We start from the raw sequence: 19,339 nt of genomic DNA, 5'->3' as shown, positions 1-19,339 counted from the left end.
TTTATATGATAGTAAACAGAAGGGGACCCAAAATAGATCCCTGAGGGACCCCACAAAATAAAGGAGCACGAGAAGAGGAGGCATCTCCAAGCACTACGGAAAAAGACCTATTCAACAAATAAGAAATAAACCAATCCAGAGCTACATCTCTGATACAAACATAAATTTTTAAACGGTTGATCAAGACATTATGGTCCACTGTGTCAAAGGCTGAGCTAAGATCAAGAAGGATTTAAGCAGAGTACAAGCCAGCATCAGCTGCAAGCAGCAGGTCATTAGCAACCTTAACCAGAGCAGTTTCAGTGCTATGTTGGGAGCGGAAACTCGACTGAAATTTTTCAAAGATTAAATTATTATCCATATATGAAATCAGTTGCACTGACACAACTTTTTCCAAGATCTTTGATAGAAATGGAAGCTTAGAAATAGGTCTAAAATTACTTAAAATGGAGGGGTCTAGAGAAGCCTTCTTTAATAATGGATAAATAGTGGCATGTTTAAAACATGTGGGGAAAATGCCAGAAGACAAAGAACAGTTAATAATAGCTCAAATATCTGGACCAACCGTGTGAAATACAGCTTTTAAAAACCAAGTAGAAAGGCAGTCAGAAGAACAGGAGGAGGATTTTGAAAGTACAACAATGTGTTCCAAGGTAGACAGAGATTTCATTAAAATGAGTAAATATTGAAGGTGGACACAAATCAACATCATGATCTCTGAAATCAGTATTAAACTGCTGTCTAATCTCCACTATTTTATTATAAATATAATTTAAAAAGGCATCGCAATTCTCTGGAGTAGATTCAACTGGCTGGCTAGGCAAAGGACCTATAATAGAATTAATAGTTTTTAAAAGTATTCTTGGATTATGTCACTGTTTAGTAATCAGGTCAGAAAAATATATGTTCTTGTTTCCTTAACTTTACACTGATAAGTGGACATCAGATTTTTTAAGAGGCAAGGGAGACCTCGTTTATCCTTTTTCCACTTCCGTTCTGCCTTCATGCATAGTTTCTTTAAGTTTCTTCATTCTTAATTTAGCCATGGTAAAGAAGATTTCAGCTTTCTTACTCTAATTGGAGCTACAAAATATAAAATATCTCTACAAGAGCTGTTAAAAACACTAACTAACTCCTCTACGGAGAAGTCAGATTGTTGGCTAGTGTTAAAAGGAGAATTAGAGGCAGTGAAAATTTGTTGCATATGTAAGGAGATAAATTACTGAGAAAAGCAATTCGAGACAAGTAAACTGACAGTAATCATCCACAGTGTCTTTTGGTGGATTGTGGAATTTGAGCATGCAGATGTTTTTCAAGACAGACACGACAGAGGCCTTAGTGGTGGGGTGTAGCATCCTTTATTTCAAATACCTTTACAATAGCCCTGAGGCTGGTCTCAAATACATTTTGGACACAAGAAACCTATTGGTAAATTCTTGAAGAACAATTTTGAAGAAGCCTGCATTTGAATAACTAAAGGAGCTAGTGTAGTGTTGGCATTGGTAGCACCAAATTTATATTCAAGTTTTATTTTTAATGCTAACAATTAAGTGTACCACAGACTAATGCAGATAAAGAATTGCTAGGACTTGGTTGCAAGCAGGGTCCAAAACAAATGCCAATTCTTTTTTTTATTTCCAAGTATATTACAGTTTGTTTGTATGTATATACACACACACAGATAGATGGGCCGACAGACAGACAGACAGACAGACAGATAGATAGATAGATAGATAGATAGATAGATAGATAGATAGATAGATAGATAGATAGATGGATAGGACGTGTTCATTTTGGACCCTTACTGCAAGATACAATTGTTTTTTTTTAATGCATTTTAAAGAGTCTAAGTCTGCATCATCATAGAGATTTCAGCTCCTGACCAGAGAAAAAAGGGACATCAAACTAAATACAGTCATATAGTCAAAGCACTAGAACCAACTCCAACAACTGACGTAAACTGTGAAATGGCTTGTATAATCCCTTTACTGTACAAAGAAGTAAGTAACATAAAAAGTAGGTATTTTTTAAGAATTCTGACACAATCATTTACCGTCTTTTATTAAATGAAACAGAGACTATGAAAAACCTTTTAAGTTCAGATATATCATTCACATGAAAAATAGACAAAAAACGAAAACAATCACAGCTTGTGCTATACTACTTCAGGGAAATCTTGCGAGATACGGTTTGGTAAAAGACCCCAGTAACCAATGAGCGGTAGTCGGGTACTTTGAAAAGGTGGTGGTAGGCATACGTGTTGTCATAGGGACGGCCTCGGCTCACCATGGTGCGCAGGTGCGCCTCGTTTACCTGGTTGCCCGCGGCCAGCACATACAGCTCAATGCCAGCATTGCTCACCTGCTCTACGGCTTTTTCAATCTGGTTGATGTTGACGCCTTGGGAACGACCATCTGAAAACACCAGCAGCTTCTTCTTCCTCGTCCTACTGCCTCTGAAGCGCTCAATGGCGAAGTTTAGAGCATTTGTTACCCGAGTACCTGCATTCTGGAACTTGGCTTCTGGGATTTGAGCAACCACCTGGGTGGAATCTGAGGAAAATTCGGCCTCTATGTTGGCATTGTTGCTGTACTGGCCAACACCAACCCTGACCTGGAAGTTTCCTCTTTCTGCTGACAAAAAGCGCTTAGCCAGCATTTTTGCGAAGTCCTTGGTCATCTCAAAGTTCTTGGACCCCACGCTGGCCGAGCTGTCCATCATGATGAGGACATCAGTGTTGTCAATAAATGAAACTGGACAAGAGGAAGAAGGTGTAACCATTATCATCTCATAGTCAAAACACTGACAAATGTGGTTTGTGTTCTCAAATCAATACTTACCTGGACAAGTAAAGTTGGGACACTTCTTTTCTGTGAAAAAAGCACAACGTTGCAAATATCTCTCAAAATCAAATCCAGAACCCACAAAGCTCCCTAGATGTGCAGTAGATACAGTCCTTAACCTACCTTCACAGATTTTCTCAGTCAGGTTTTGCAGGAAACTGTCATCCAAAAGAAGACCAAAGTTGTTTAAGACAAAGGAGAAGCCTTTTCTGGGATCATCTTTACACACAAGCTCATCAATCTGTTCTGGATTGGGCATCCTTTTTGCATAATCCGTCATTCCAATGCCACCAACCTGCCAGAAACCAGAAGAGAGTCAAAGATTCCTTCTACCGGGACATCCTTTCTGGTTGTGGATTTTATTTAACCTCATGTCATTGGACCGTACTTGCATGCCAATAACATCACATGTTATTGGATCACAAGTTTTCCTTAACCAAACATCACATCTGTGGGATATTTGATTCATATCATTGAATAATCAATTTAACTTCTGTGAAAGCCGTTTCAATACACCTCCTCAAAAATCCACACAGCTGCATTAGTTGATTAGCACAAAGTTCAATGCAGGGTCATTGGAAAAATGTGCCACTTCTGCAAAATGATATTATGTTGCTTCTTGCACATTTTGCTATACTTTCAAACTTAAATATCCAGTGAGAGGCACTAAAAGCATAATCAGCTTAATCCGAAACAGAAGTATGTGAATTTGCCAATGTTTTATTATAATGTTGGTTGTTGTACATATCGCGGCAGTTCAGAAATTAAATGTCCAGTGAGCGGCGTTAAAAGATCATGTCTGAAAATACTAAACCTTACAATGAACCTTATCAATGCTTTTTAACAAAAGCAAATGTGAGATAAAAACTCATATGCTGAAGCAACCATGCAATTTTAGCTCTTTTAATGTGACTCATTTTTTGGGGGGACTCGTACCTGAGTGCTCCGCATCGCAAATGCAATGCTGTACCGGGTGTGCTACCAATCAAGTTTACTATATCAGGGTGGCCATACATATGAAGCTGGTTATGTGATGCAATTGTCAAAATGTATAAGTTTATAAATCATATGCTATGGTAAAAGTATTTTGAGGTAATTGTGCAAGGAACTGTGCAAAAATAGATCCTGATTAATTGATAATCAGCATAATTAACAGGAATAAAAGTTGTTGGTGCTTTACTGCAACTAGTGTTTATTTCAGCTGGGAATTGGAAAATGGAATTGTACGGTTATGTACAGGAGTGTTGCAAAAATATAAGTGAACTTAAGGCAGTTTTTATTTTTCAAAAAAAATGTTGTCCAAGTTTACCTTCAGTCCCTTGCCACACAGCACGTTTAGGGTCACAATGTCCCTTAAGGTGTCGGAGCGTCCATCAGTAAGGACAATGACCACGCTCTTCTCCATCTCAAGCTTGTTAATCATGTTGTTTAGCGAGTACTGCAGAGCTTCTCCAGTGTACGTGGCTTCAGCCAGCCAGCGCAAGTCTTTCACAGCTCTAAAGTGAACGACAAGATCATTTTTCTTTAATTCTTCAGACACTATGCCAGACATGCATACAAAATGTAAGCTTGTATGATGAGAAAACAAATTGTTTCAAGCCACAGAAGCATATCTTGAAGTTGTTTTTGTCATATTGTGTGCAGACTGTGGCTTTTAACAAGAGAACATTGATATTTCATACTGTTTTAGGTCTGTCAGGGTCTTAATGTTGGGGTCACCAAGCTGTACGACCTCCTGAGCACTAGCACCGCTGTACTGCACCACGCCAATACGAGACTCATTGGCACCAAACTGAAAGAAACAATGCCACATATTCAACATTAGAGAGGAGGACCAAATGTAATAATTTATGAATCAACCATTGAAAACCCCATTTCGGTCGACCACTAATCTGAAAAATGTGTCTCCCTCTGTGTATATGGTTGTTATAACTCAACAAATCAAAGTTGACAGATAACTGAAATGTTAATGAGTCTCATAGCGATCTAAAAAGTTTACCTGTTTTAACTTGAGCCTGTCCATTACCGTCACAATGAAGTCTTTAGCGATGGCAAAGTTAGAAGCTCCAATACTCTCAGAGCTGTCCACAATGAAGGCAATGTCCAGGGGTCCGCATTTGCATTCTTAAACAAAAAAAAACATGCTTATAGAGAAGATGGCATTCCAAAACGCTAAATAAAATCTCACTTTGAAACTTTTTTAATATACTTCAAATTCTTGGGACTTACCACAGCAAGCTGAAAGAAAGAAATTAAGGAAGAAAGAGAGAACACATTACATTTGCATTAAAATTGACAATATCAGGCAGATCAGAAACGCATGTTCTGTCAAAACATTCACAGTAAGGGATCCACAATTATTTTGCAGTTTTACAGATGGAAGAACCTAATCTGGAAATAATAAGCGTTCATAAAAGTTAATTCATTCATGCTTAAAAAAAATCAGTTAATGCTCTGACCAAAATAGCTGACAGTTTAATCATTTTATGTTTGAATTTACAATCCAAAAGCAGAATCTCAAAAAGAGCATAATCTGTTTTTAATCTTTGGTGGCAATAATGAACAGAACAATGGCTTACTTAAGCCTCTAATACAGAGACATAAAATAAACCAATCTGTGAAAGTCTGGACAGAACAACGCAAAAGTAATATGCTTGGGAGTAAAAATAAATGGTAAAACTCTAACAGACACAAAGCAGCCTAATCTCAAATGAATGGTCTGGACCTGTTTGTCTTGTTGGCTGAAACAAATATTTTTTATTTTGGACAATTTTGTCAGCTTTTTTCTGGCCCCTCAGGTTTCATTCATAATACATTTTGAACACTGATTTATATTTATGACTCATAGTGTTTTATCGTACATGACTAATGTCATTTATAAAATTACTGACACAACAAGTGTCATTTTTTTTTAAATTGTATTATTATTACAGCAGCAACTCAAGATGATGAATGCACAGGACTAAAGCTCAAGGGTCGTATGGGGAGAACCTTAATTTCCCAAAAATATGGGCCGTATTAAGTAAAACAGCAGCCCACTACATATTATTGCATCTGATTGGTTAATACTGTTGAATCCCCTTCCTTCAAACTGGCGTGTGCTTTCACACTGAACCTTTACACAATTCTGTTCAAAGAATCTCTCTAATTAGATTAGTCCTGCTTTCACATGCCCAGATGGTGATATTAAATATCTAAGTTAAGCTTCCAAAACGAATGTTTATGATAAACGTGCACAATATATGCACATTTAAATGAATCCATTCTGGGTTAAAGGCTACGGCTCCAACAAGAGTTATGAAACAAAATAATGAATATCCTTTCAAAAACAATTAAGAGATGATTCTGTGACTTAATAATCAAAATAATTATTTACATATGACATATTATATGAATGCAGGATTTCTTCCACAGTGTTTTGGGAAAAAAGCACATTTATATAGAAATGGTGGTATTAAGTTTTTGAAAACGAAGTTGTGAACACTGAATGAACACACTGAATGAGTTTTTGTGAACACTGAGCTGGCTAGGTGGATTGCTGTATCATCACTTTATGGCACGAGCCAACATTACGTTGTTAAATCAATGTGGGTGACAGGCAGGACACCATTTATGGAGGTAGTAAAATGGAATAGTGAGTCATGGGTAAATACAAAAACAGGTCTACTCACAGCACATCTTCATGATGATATCCAGAATCTCACATTCCTACAAAGAGAGAGACAGACAGTAATAGAGAAGACCGCTGCCTCTGCAACTGATTTTCTCTGTTTATATTTTGTATCACAAAATGGAGCCACACATCCATGTTGTTTTAATTACAGGAAATTCTGCTGAACTTTGTGCACAACACTCCCCAAAGACTCACAAAGTAATGAAAATACTGAAAATACACTTTTTAAAAGTGCATTTCCTCTTGTGCTGAAGGATGAAAGCACATACTATACCAACATGCAACAAAGAGGTAATCAGGAATTAAATTTACCAATTTTTTGATAAAAAAAGATTGTACTCAAAAAATAAAAATCTTTCTCTCCAGTAAAAAAAGACACAATTTATTGAATTATTATTTTTTTATATCAGACATTTAAAATACTTTGTACACATAATACCATACAATATTTACATATCAACAACGCATACTTGGCATTCAGAAACTTGCCACAGTACTAAGAGAGATATTATAATATTCCTAAAAATCTGAATAACTAATAATAAATGTAAAATGTCGTACACTTTGAGCAGTTTCTGGTGGTGTAGCACCTACAGCTCTGCAGATCCTTCTGAAGAACGAGTAAAAACGAGCAGCTGAAGTTTAAGGTCCATTGTCAGTGCGATTTTACAAATTTATGCAGCACATTTTAGCACAGATTGCTTAGTAAACCTGTCACAATGGAACGTTAAAAACATATGTGAAAATACTTGTTTAAACTGATGTCTTAAAAGCACAGTAGTAAAATAACAGCCTGTTTAATTTTATAATGGTCGGTCACTTAATTTAATGTTTTGGGGGAATAAAAAAAACTTTATGAATTATAGAAAAACAATTTTTCTTTTTTAAATGTACAAAATCTAAATGTCACTCTTAAAGATGGCACATCTATAGTGTAATGCCTTCATTTCATTGCATATGCAATTGGAACAAGCCAGCTGTTGTGTGCTATAGAAAGATGCTTTTATTCCACAAAAGGAGCAGTCTAGTATGTGCTTGGGCCTTGGCTAGAGATTTCCATCGCTACTGACTGTCAGCGATGTGGAATTCACAAAAATAACGGAAAGTGAATCGTGGAATGTCCAGAATCATGTATTATCAAGAGCACTGTCACCATTTGCACTGCTCTTTGTCTCTTAATTCAGGAACTGTGCTGGAACATTTGCATTAGACTATATCCAATAATGTGTGCCTTTCTTAGATTTGTGCGTTCAATTAAACTCAGTTTATTTAAAGTAAATTCACTCACATCAGTTCCTTCAGGCCCAGGTGGTCCTATTGGTCCCTGTGCATGAAAACAAGACAGATGAAATGTACGATGTGCACATGAAGTCACACACCAAATGCAAATATGACTCCTTCTGTAATATCGAACAACATAAAGAGGTCTGTGCAAAGGTCACTGTCTGCTTTGTTTTGTGCTACACAGATATAATTCTGCAAGAGCATAAAAGTTCTGAATCTCTTTCCAAATAAGACCTTTTTTGAGACCGTCAAGTCTCCTCCTCTCTGGATGTCATGCAGTGGCAAAGAGGAACATCACAAAATTGCAGGCTGAGAAACATGTCCCTTCCCACACTCCCATAACTCATTGCTGTTCAGAACCGTTCTACATAACTGAAGATCTGTACACTTAAAAACTTCTCTTGGCTCCTCTGGACAGTGTAAGAGAGTGATTACTTCTGAAAATATAATAACGTCAATCATCTTGTAAATGTATCAGATTTGGAATTTTTATTTTTTTCTTTAATCAGGTTCAGTTCCAGGTTTTTGACATATTTTAGGTTACGTGAGTAACTCAAATGTGGCCAGTGATGTTTTTGATACTATCTCAAGCTACCAATAAAACTTGTCTTTCTAACTTTTATTTGGCCAAAATTTCGGGATTAGATTTGTTGATCACATTCCATTGAATTTCTCAACAAAAAGTCGAACTGAATTTTTTGTGCCTTTGGATGTCAGACATTTGATGCAGATCTCAAAAGTTCCAAGACTCAAATCTAACAGCAGATCAGTATGTTTTGTTTCGTTTCACTGATCCAAAATATAGATGCAGTGTTTAAAGTATGCCAGGATACTGACATAAACACTATAAATGGTGCAGAATAATGTGCTCATATGAACGTTCATTGGAAAACATGAATCATGATATGAACGAATATGTCAACTTTTATAATTAACCCTTACATTACATACACCAGTAGCTAAAAACATGAAATGGTGCACTCACATCTTTTCCTTCCGGCCCTCTGTGACCTTTGGGTCCTTTAGGCCCAGGTAGTCCTGGTCTGATATTCTGTGGAACACAACATATAAACATTTAGGCTTGAAAACACAATGTTGTTATTAGTAGCTGTACTATTTTAATATGGTGAATATCTGTCATTTACATTGTAAATAAAAAATATTTATATTAAATATTTATGTTAAAATTGAATATTTTGTGAATTTAGAAACATTTAGAGATTTAGTAAATATTAAGTAAAATGAGTGTATAATTTTTATTTAGTTCGCATTTTCTGTGTGTCCCATTTGTGACTATTACATTTTATGCAGTGGGATCCACTTGTGAAAATGTGCCACTATTTGCCTTTTTCTAATATTATTATTTACATTAAAATGATATTATCAGTATAACATTTAAAGAGAAAATATTATTTTAAATTATAACAGTTAAAATGTAACAGTTATGTCAACAATGGCATAATTTCATCTGCTAATTTCCAGGTTTAAATTAGACTCTTGATTCCAGATTTTCAGACTTTTGGACATCACTATTATATTATTACTATAAGCATCGCAATTCAGCTGTTTCAAACTCTCCCAGACAACTATCTTGCACCATATAAACAATTTAGATGGTCGCCAATAATTCAGCTGCCTCTGCACAGTTCTGCCTCCAACCCAGCAGATACATTCATCCCTTCATTAAGGTCAGGTGGTGAGATAATACTAACCACCAGTCCCCATTTTCAAGTCGTTTCTCCCATGCTGCTTCAATTACCTTCAAATTCCTCACTTCAAAGTCCACAACTGTCACAGACCTTTTTCCTAACGAGCTGACAGTAGGGACAAGGTTAAATGATGCCGTCACGCCAATATTGTTTTGGCTCATTGTGATTACCTTGACAGATACGAGACCAAGTGTGGGTTTGGGAGAGGCTGAGGGAGCCCAATCAATTGTTTACAAGGACAGAAAAACATTTCCAAACAGTCTTGGAAAGCAGAAAGACAGAGCCAAACATAAGGAAGAGTAAAGCACCTTCATGGCTCATATGGAACAGATGTGAGGCCCTGAATATCAATGTATACAAAATAATGTACACAGCATTAAATCATCACTTTGCATTAGCACAAACATAATAAATACATCAATTTTGCCAAGTAATAACACATTCACCTAGAAAAATAAACATATATCACTGTTAATATGTATAATCAATGCAGTGTATGTATGCAGTGTTTATGCACGCTTTAAACAAATGCAGATAAAGTGATCAAATCACCTGACAGCTGTACTAGAGGAATCTTAGAAAAAGTAAATAAAGTAAATAAACAGAAAAGTCAGAATTGTGAAATGTAAACTCACAATTGTGAGAAAAATTTACATTTTGACAGTCAGAATATAAATAAATCAGTTATAAACTTGCAATAAGACTTTTCTTAGACTTTTTTTCTCCCTCAGAATTGCGCGTTTACATCTCACAGTTCTGAAAATCTTGCAATTCTGAGTTGTGCAATTGTGAGAAAAAAAGTCTGAATTATGAAATATAAAGTCAGAATAAATAATAAAGATAGACTTTTCTTCTCAGAACGGTGAGTTATCATCTTGCATTTCAGACTTTTTTAAAGAAGTTAATATTTTGCAACTCTGAATTTATGTCTCGTAAAAATTGACACTTTTTAATCTCACAATACAAAGTTTGTATCTCAAAATTTCGACTTCTCTTCAATTCTGAGTTTACAGTATATCTCGCAATTGCGATTTATAAACTCCAAATTATAAACTTGCAATTCTGACTTTTTTTCTTGTGGTTATCTCTTAGTTTATTTCTCACAATTCTGAAAAACAAGGAAAATAATTGCTTATTTCCGGCACAGAATTTAAAAAAAGGTAACTGCGACTGTTTATCTCACAATTCCAGTAGCCCCTCACTGCAGAACACAAGATCCAGGGGGCGAGGTTGGATCCACATCTAGGGGGTGGAGATTGGTAGATTTAGGGGTGGAGATGGGTGGGTTTAGGGATCAGGGGGTGGAGATGGTAGGTTTAGGGGTGGAGATGGATAGGTTTAGGGATCAGGGAGTGGAGATGGGTACACTCTAAAAAAACTCAATTGGGTTGTTTTGACCCAGCGGTTGGGTTAAATATTTAACCCAACCTTCTGGGTAGTAACCCAACCGCTGGGTCAAAACAGCCCAATTGCTGGGTTTGTCCCCATTTTACCCAGCATATGTCCCCACTTTACCCAGGTATATGTAAGGTGGGAGGAGTTGGATCTTGATCCAACCTCGCCCCCTGGATCTTGTGTCCTGCAGTGAGGACCATCTCCACAATTCTGACTTTTTTCTCTGAATTACGAGTTTATATCTTGCAAATGACATTCCATATCAAACAGTCTGGTTGCTAATATTCTATTGATTCAGACACAGTTCAGTTTGGCTCTATTTATCAACAAAACGAACAAACAAACTAGCATGCTAGCATGCTGCTATATGCTATAGGTGTTCTGAGTTGATCATAGCATGTTGCTATTCGGCTGCTAAGGTGTTTAATTGATTATAAAATATTTAAAAAACAATGTTTGACGAGTTGCACCCTAAGTATGAGAAGCAGTAATAGTGATCGCCTTAGCAAATCTACTAATAACAGATATCTTCATAAACAGAGAGATCAGCTGTGTGTAAAGTTTAAACATCTGAGACACATATGCTGCAAAATGTTTAGATATCATGTAAATATTGCATTTGATTAATAAAGGCCTTTCTGTAGCCCAAACGTTCACGTGTGTTCAATCACAGCAGTTTAACTGAACTCTAAATCATTGTTCAGCATGTTAAATTGTTCTTCCTTCTGCATTATTGTGAATGTTATTCCCTCCGAATCTGATGTTTATTATGAAGAGACTCTGGCCAGTCTTTAAGATTCAGTTATAAAACATGTAGTAAACATTTTAATTTATGGCCTTCTGCAATTCTGCTAATGATTACTTTTGAAATTATAGTCAGTTTGCTTCTTTCTGATCTTTGCACAACCAAATGCATGTTTCCATTGTTTAAACTAATCTTAGTATGGTAAACTACTGAAAACTTTTGCAGGGGGTCTTTAGTCAGTAAAATTAAACCCTCCAAAACGAGCACTAGCCCAGGACCTTATGAGCATAGACACAGGGTAAATTTCTAATTACTCTAAAGTGTGTGTGTGTCTGTGTGTGTGGTTGAACTTTGAGTGCATCTATCTATAGCCATTGCCTTTTCATGTTTTAGGCGCCAAATATGCTCTAAGTGATCTCTTCTAACAAAATGTGTCCGAACACTTTATAAGACAGTGCAAGTATATGTTGCACTTCCAGCCTTGCCACATGTGGCACTTTAGAAGACAATCGTGTAAATGTCCAAAAAGAAACCAACTGGACACAGTTAAAACCTTTCCTTTATAATAATTAAGTAGCATAATTCTAATAATTAAACAACAACACAACATATATGTTGCTTGGGCGGAAAAAATGTGTATGCATAACAAGGCTGCATTTATTTGATCAAAAATACAGTACAGTAATATTATGAAAAGTACTACAATTTAAAACAACTGTTCTATAGTTTCATATATTTTAAGATATAATTTACTCCTGTGATGGCAAAACTGAATTTTCAGCCAGTCTTAAGTGTCACATGATCCTTCAGAAATCATTCTAATATGCCAATAAAAATTTTTGTGGAAACCGTGATACATGTTTTCAAGGATTCTTTGAATAAAAAGTTCAAAAGAACACATGGTTTCCTTTGGATGGGCCAATTGCTTAGTCCAAACAAGTCCAATATAACGAGTTTAATACTTCATTTAAATTTGCTAAACAGCAACAGCCTCAGCAAACACAGCTAATATCAGAAGTCTAGAAAGGGTATACTGTAAATGTCTTTAATAGAAATATCACCATGTGAAAACTGTTTACACACATCTGCTGCAAAATGTGTGTGGCATGTAAACATCCCGTATGATTAATAAAGGCATTTCTGGAGCCCAAACATCTAGAGTGTGCATTCTATCACTGCTCAACAAACAAACAAAAAACTAACTCTCTCTATTCGCTCAATATCTCTCTTTTGGTGTGAGAGAGCAATCATTTTAAAATTAGAACATCATTTCTAAAGAAAGAACCATGAAAAGCCAACAGCTGCAAAACAATTCTTCCACATATGCATGTCTCCACTTCCTTGAAGTTTTTGGCTTTGCATGGACAAAGACAAACACAGTGATGAATAGCGAAGCAGTCTGGGCGTTCGATCCCCAAAAATGGACTCCAGATGACCGAAGATAAAAGCTTGCGAGCATATGTATTAATTGCCATTGTGTCGGCTTGTACAACCACAATAAAGCGATGTATAAATTAAACATGAGCTCGGCGCTTTAATATAAGCATGTGTGATGTTTACAGCCAACATTCAAGGTCATTTTATATCACAGGATCTATCATGATGTCGTTCTTTTTTAGCTGGAAATTCAAAGAAAATATAATAAAAACAATATAAACTCAACATAAATTCAATTTTAACTACACTGACATATTTCTACCGTCACACAGTATACAGTATAGCGTCATACTGCCCAGTCCTACAATGCATATGTCCCAGATGTAAGGAAGTGACATAATGAAATGCAATCCACAGTATGGTGCGACATTACAAAGTCTGCAGTCCATGCTTTTGTCCTGTTGTTCAATTTATTCCATTGGGATCCAAGTTTGGGGTCTTGGATTACAAAACAAACTGCTCAACATCTACCTGCTGATTAGATCAAATGAAAACTGAGCGCTAAAGCGTCGTCTAAGATGAAAACGCTGTTATCTTAATCCTGCAGATGTGCAAAATGGCCTAAATGATCAAAGCACTGAACACGTGGGCCGTTTTCTCAAAAGATTGCACTGCAGAAGCGCACAGCTAGACAACATAAACAACAATATTAGCCGTCATATCTGCAGTCGGTTCCCTGTCAATTCCCCGCACACTTCCATCTCCTGATGGGAATAAGCCTGAATGATGAATGCACGGGATCAAACTCTTTGTTTTCAGGCTACTAGTGTTTTTTTATAACACCCCAGATGGATGGGAAAGTTTATTTTGGGATGAAATCAGAATATTTCCACTTGTAAACACAGACAGGGCAGAGAATGAAAGCATCTTTGAGATGTCTGTACATGTGTGGGATCAGAAAAGACAAAAAAACCCGCCAAAGATAAGGCTCAAGTACAATGCAACTTTATGGCCTTTTTCTCATCTGTTTTATTATCTGTCAAGAAAAAAAATTAAGTCTGACTGCTTAGAAAAGTTATATGATTTAAGGCATTATTCATGTATGTAGCACATATGAAGTGCCAAAATGTTTCTTAAAAGAGTTAAATCAAATACGATGTACTAGCAAGCACCACTAATAAGCCTAAAAATGTACTAAATGGATATTGCATTCTCTCAAAAGGAAGAGATGTTACTGCAGTGGCTAAATCAAGCATCTTGAACATGCAAGATTTTTACCAATAATGCCTCCGCGAAAAAAAAAAAAAAAAAAAAAAACGCCAAAGATAAGGCTCAAGTACAATGCAACTTTATGGCCTTTTTCTCATCTGTTTTATTATCTGTCAAGAAAAAAAATTAAGTCTGACTGCTTAGAAAAATAATATGATTTAAGGCATTATTCATATATGTAGCACATATGAAGTGCCAAAATGTTTCTTAAAAGAGTTAAATCAAATACGATGTACTAGCAAGCACCACTAATGAGCCTAAAAATGTACTAAATGGATATTGCATTCTCTCAAAAGGAAGAGATGTTACTGCAGTGGCTAAATCAAGCATCTTGAACATGCAAGATTTTTACCAATAATGCCTCCACTGCAACAAATGTCCTATTAGCTGTTCTAAAACAACATATCTAAATTTTACCGGATAGCATGATTTCATCATTTAATAGACCAAATACAAAACACTTTACCACAACTTCCACCATCTAAAATCAATCATCTGCACAAAAAAGAGCCTTGTGTCCAAACTTGTGACTCTTCTGCAGCACATGTTGTTTTGTGAGCGTGCTGGAGACCCATCTGTTGGACTGAAAGTGTGTGGGGGCTGTTACAAAATGTAAACCAGCTGAGGAGTCTGGCTTTTTTAAAAAAAGTGTTAAACATGAACTTCCAATGAATTTCTGCTCTCAAGCAATCTTGTTTTTCCAAACTGATTGGAATAATCACATGTTTCTTAAAATATATTTTTTATTATGAATGCATGCATTCAAGAATGACAAAGTTGTTTACCCTGTGTAAGTTTACTGGAAAAAAAACTTAGCTCTGATGTGATTTTCTCACAAAAAATCTGGCAAAATAAAGTACCTTATGACTTCCTTTCTAGCTGTTTGAAACGAAGGTGAATAAAAATACAGCCTTCTTAAAAAAGATTAGCCAAACTTCGCTTCCTTGAATCCATGACAACAAGAAATACACAGCTGCCTGAACGCAACACTGGAGACGGCAACCAAACTCTGAGAGAAGCTCTAGGATTCTTCATGATGTCAGGTAAAAAAATTGTTACAGACAATAACAAAGTAATATAGACAACTGCCTTTGGTTAGTTAAAACCAGTTCTGAAGATCAAAAGGATTAACTCACCCTCTCTCCCATCAGGCCTCTGTCTCCTGGGGCCCCTTTGATTCCTCTGGGCCCTTTAGCTCCCTAAAGCACAGACATGCAACATGGGAAATGTAGATAAGTCACAGATGCAGCAATAGGTCATGTCGAAAGGTAATCAAGACTAGTTAACCTTACCCACCTCTGGCCCAGTAGGACCCTCATCGCCACGGTAACCTGGTGCCCCTGTCCTTCCTAGCTCGCCCTGTTGGAAATGGGGAAAAATTATATTCCTGAAGGTATTCAAATATATTAGGATCCCTCTGCCAGCCTAAACTAGTTTTCTTATCTGGTTTAAGATGATCTCCCAGCTTGGTCAGGCTGGTGTTTAGCTGGACAGCCAGTTAGTCTCCCAATCTTACTGGCTGAAAAAGACCCAAAGCCCCTTTAAAAGAAGCCAACAGGCCAGTCTGACCTCACCAATTTTTTTAATTGAATGTGAAATTACTGTTACTAATTCTCTTTCATCTTTGTATCTTTGTATATTTTGGATCTACGCACCATATGTTTTTTGCCTACAGGATATTTGGACGAGTGTTTGGCGCTACTACCTTTTTTTGTGGATTATAATTACTAATTCTAAAATAATTATTGTGAAATTATAATATGAGAAGAAAGAGGCCACAGAGAATATATATATAACATTTATAACTATTTTAAAATGTATTTTTATTTATTTATTAATATATATTATACTATTCTAATAATATTACAATATATATTACAATATTATATTATTGTGTAATATATATATATATATATATATATATATATATATATATATATTATATTATTATTAAATGTAATAATAATTTAATATTATTTAATATATTATTTTACAATAAACTGTAGTGTAAATGGGGAGGATAAAAGTCAATCAAGAGTCAAGGACATGGACACTGAAGACAGAGCCATTCATAACAACATGGTAACTTCAAGCACAAAAGTGAGCATTTGGATAACAGCAGTCCTCGGTAGTCGCTAATGAAGATTATGTGAGAGCCTTAAGAGCAGCTGGGCTGCTCAAACGGCTGTTTTTGAGAAACAACAGATGACTTTGAGAAAACCATGAAACTGAGGAGCCATTCGGGCACGCACATGCTCCAAACACTCTCACGTAAGCTACACAGGAAATTTAGAGTCCTGAGAGGCAACGGAAATGTGTCGGTCTGTTCGTAGTTGGCCTGGCAGATTACAAGAGCTGTAGAGAAAAGTTAAGTGCCGACAGAACTAACATACATGGAGTTCTGTGGTGCAGCTGGTGATGTTGTAAGCCTCAAGAATCCAAGGTAAAAATCTAAGTAGATTAGCTCGTTTCAGCTGGGAAATCTTGAGTCAGGTCTGGCATGTATAATCACTCTCAATGTCCTTCCTAAAGCTGAACCATTCTAATCAATATTACTCAAAGCCTAAAAACTAGCCAAACCCTTTGATTGAGACAAGAATTTTTGTCTTGAGATAAACACATTATGCACATGTGGTCAAAAAAACAAACAAAAAAACTCTAGATGGTGTCATGAAACTCTAGATGGTGCAGACCGATAGGTCCTAACTCAATCTGATATAATCATGTCATTATACACATGGCGCAGCTGACTGGTGTTTGTTGCATCAGCAGCCAATGAGCTTGCTGCTCAACATTCAAATACTTGGCCATTGTCTTCCATAGCAGTTTGCAGCACGCTTCACAAACCCTCCACCTTCCCCAGCTCCACCTGTATAGATTTGCTATGCATACTTTCACATATATTATATGTGCAGTGTACTCTCATATACTGTATGTTATATGTGCTACAGCAGTATTTCTTACATGCTCACAGCAGCAAGTTTAGGTACTTGCTCTGCCACAGCAGCAGCGTAGCACATTAACCTTGCTAAGTATATTACCATACTAATCTTTCTGAGAGTTGTCATGACAGAACTATAAATACTTATATATTAAACAATCTAAAACAATCACCAGTGCTTTTCTATTTGAAATGATCTATGTTTTTATGTGATTAGGGCCTGAGTGGAACAACTTACAGCCTAAATGAGTTTTAGACACTCAGTCAACGAAAACAACGTCATCTTTTACTACACAAAGTGTAAGATATTTCTTTCAGGGAAAAACATTTGTATGCTTTTAGGTATTAAATACATCTGTTGAACTGTATCTGCTGCTTAGTTTTGAACTCGCCCAGCCGATCTAACTTCATCCATCTGGAGTCCATCTGACCTTGGGAACTTATATAGCTTTCCTTGTTTGTCCTCCCACTGCCCAAACCATCACAAATGGCAGAACCACTGGCCGTATTTCTTTGTTCCTCAAGTTACCTTCTAACACAGCCCAGAGGGTCCAATGATCTCAGAGATTTCAGAGGGCCTATCAGAATGCCTGTGGCCTGAGGTCATAAGCTTTCATTCTTGTTCAAGCTCTTATGTCTTACATACTACACAATTCTGCTCTGTATAATTCTGGATTAACATTTAAGGAAGTGTATAATTGCAAAAAGATGATAAAATGATTGAGTTTAGAGGCTTGAACTCCCGCAGTGTCTTGGTTCAGGCAGGATAATGCTGAAGGGCATTAGACACTCAAAATCTGTTGTATACCACTCACAGAGGAGAACTGGCCCCATGACTGAGCCTGGTTTCTCCCAAGGTTTCTCCTCCATTTCTGTCACCGATTGAGTTTTGGTTCCTTGCCACTGTCGCCTTTGGCTTGCTTAGTTGGGGACACTTGACTGATTGCACAGACACTACACTCTTAAAAATAAAGGTGCTTCACGATGCCATAGAAGAACCCTTTTGTCTAAATGGTTCCATAAAGAACCTTTAACATCTGAAGAACCTTTCTGTTTCACAAAAGGTTATTTGGGGCGAAAGAAGGTTCTTCAGATTATAAAAAGGTAAGAAAGAGATGGTTCTTTAAAGAACCTTTGACTGAATGTTTCTTTGTGGAACCAAAAATGGTTCTTCTATGGCATCGCTGTGAAGAACCGTTTGAAGCACCTTTATTTTTAAGAGTGTACTGGAAGAGAGCTGAACTGGATGATGATATCACTGGATCATCAATGAACTGACTTTAGCTGGAAAAATGACTCTGTTTTACTATGGCATCGCTTGAAGAACCTTTTGAAGCACCTTTATTTTTAAGAGTGTACTGGAAGAGAGCTGAACTGGATGATGATATCACTGGATCATCAATGAACTGACTTTAGCTGGAAAAATGACTCTGTTTTTGTCCTCTTGCATTATTGACAAACTATTTTCCTGTTTGACACTGTAAAGCTGCTTTGACACAACCGGTATTGTATAAAGCGCTATATAAATAAAGGTGACTTGACTCATAATAGTTTTCTTCACTCACTCACCGGCTCTCCATTTGGCCCTGCTGATCCCTCACGTCCTTGTTCACCCCGGGGGCCAGGTTCACCCTGCCAGAGTTAAAAGTCCATATTCAATTCACTTGTCTCATTCTTTCAAAACATAATTGTATTCTTGGGTGCATAAACACCAAAGGCTTAAGCTGTCAAAAAGCAATTTACCGAACAGAACATGCACAATTAATATCTAATGAATTTGTTTGAAACAGACATTATGTACACTATATCTGTGCATATATTACATGTCAGATATGTTTAATTTAAGAAAATGTGTATTTGATTAACAAGAGAGACTTTAGAGCCATTTCACTTATTAGTGAGAACACTACGTGTCTTAAGTCAGCATGAAATCAAAATTAAACCAATTTACTTTCTTGTGAGCAATTCATTTGTGTGCTATTTCAATGAGAAAAAAATATGCAGAAAGATGTATAAAATATTTCAACCTTTCAGTTGGAAATCCAAACAAAATGATTATTGATAAAAGTGTAAAGACATAATCATGTGTTAAATAGTCGAAAT

General features: G+C 36.4%; 1 protein-coding gene across 1 annotated transcript in view; it reads right to left on the bottom strand.

Annotated features, from left to right (window-relative positions):
• Positions 1–1,717: 1,717 nt before the first annotated feature.
• The window catches only part of col6a1 (collagen, type VI, alpha 1), a 33,462-nt gene continuing 15,840 nt past the window's right edge, over positions 1,718–19,339 (bottom strand). Inside the window, exons 20-33 of the mRNA XM_016233506.1 lie at positions 18,806–18,868; positions 15,592–15,654; positions 15,432–15,494; positions 12,653–12,682; positions 8,786–8,851; positions 7,805–7,840; positions 6,515–6,551; positions 5,073–5,081; positions 4,843–4,967; positions 4,526–4,635; positions 4,153–4,339; positions 2,967–3,138; positions 2,841–2,870; positions 1,718–2,753 (exon numbers count right to left, since the gene is read on the bottom strand). Of these exons, the coding sequence (XP_016088992.1) occupies positions 2,161–2,753; positions 2,841–2,870; positions 2,967–3,138; positions 4,153–4,339; positions 4,526–4,635; positions 4,843–4,967; positions 5,073–5,081; positions 6,515–6,551; positions 7,805–7,840; positions 8,786–8,851; positions 12,653–12,682; positions 15,432–15,494; positions 15,592–15,654; positions 18,806–18,868 (1,584 nt within the window). The 3' untranslated portion in view covers positions 1,718–2,160. The remainder of the gene's footprint in view (positions 2,754–2,840; positions 2,871–2,966; positions 3,139–4,152; positions 4,340–4,525; positions 4,636–4,842; positions 4,968–5,072; positions 5,082–6,514; positions 6,552–7,804; positions 7,841–8,785; positions 8,852–12,652; positions 12,683–15,431; positions 15,495–15,591; positions 15,655–18,805; positions 18,869–19,339) is intronic.

The sequence above is a fragment of the Sinocyclocheilus grahami genome, unplaced genomic scaffold (assembly GCF_001515645.1).
Source record: "Sinocyclocheilus grahami isolate Dianchi unplaced genomic scaffold, SAMN03320097.WGS_v1.1 scaffold433.1, whole genome shotgun sequence".
NCBI classification, from domain to species: Eukaryota; Metazoa; Chordata; class Actinopteri; order Cypriniformes; family Cyprinidae; genus Sinocyclocheilus; species Sinocyclocheilus grahami.
Note: the sequence above shows the minus strand (reverse complement) of the source record. Positions and strands in the feature narration are given on the sequence as shown.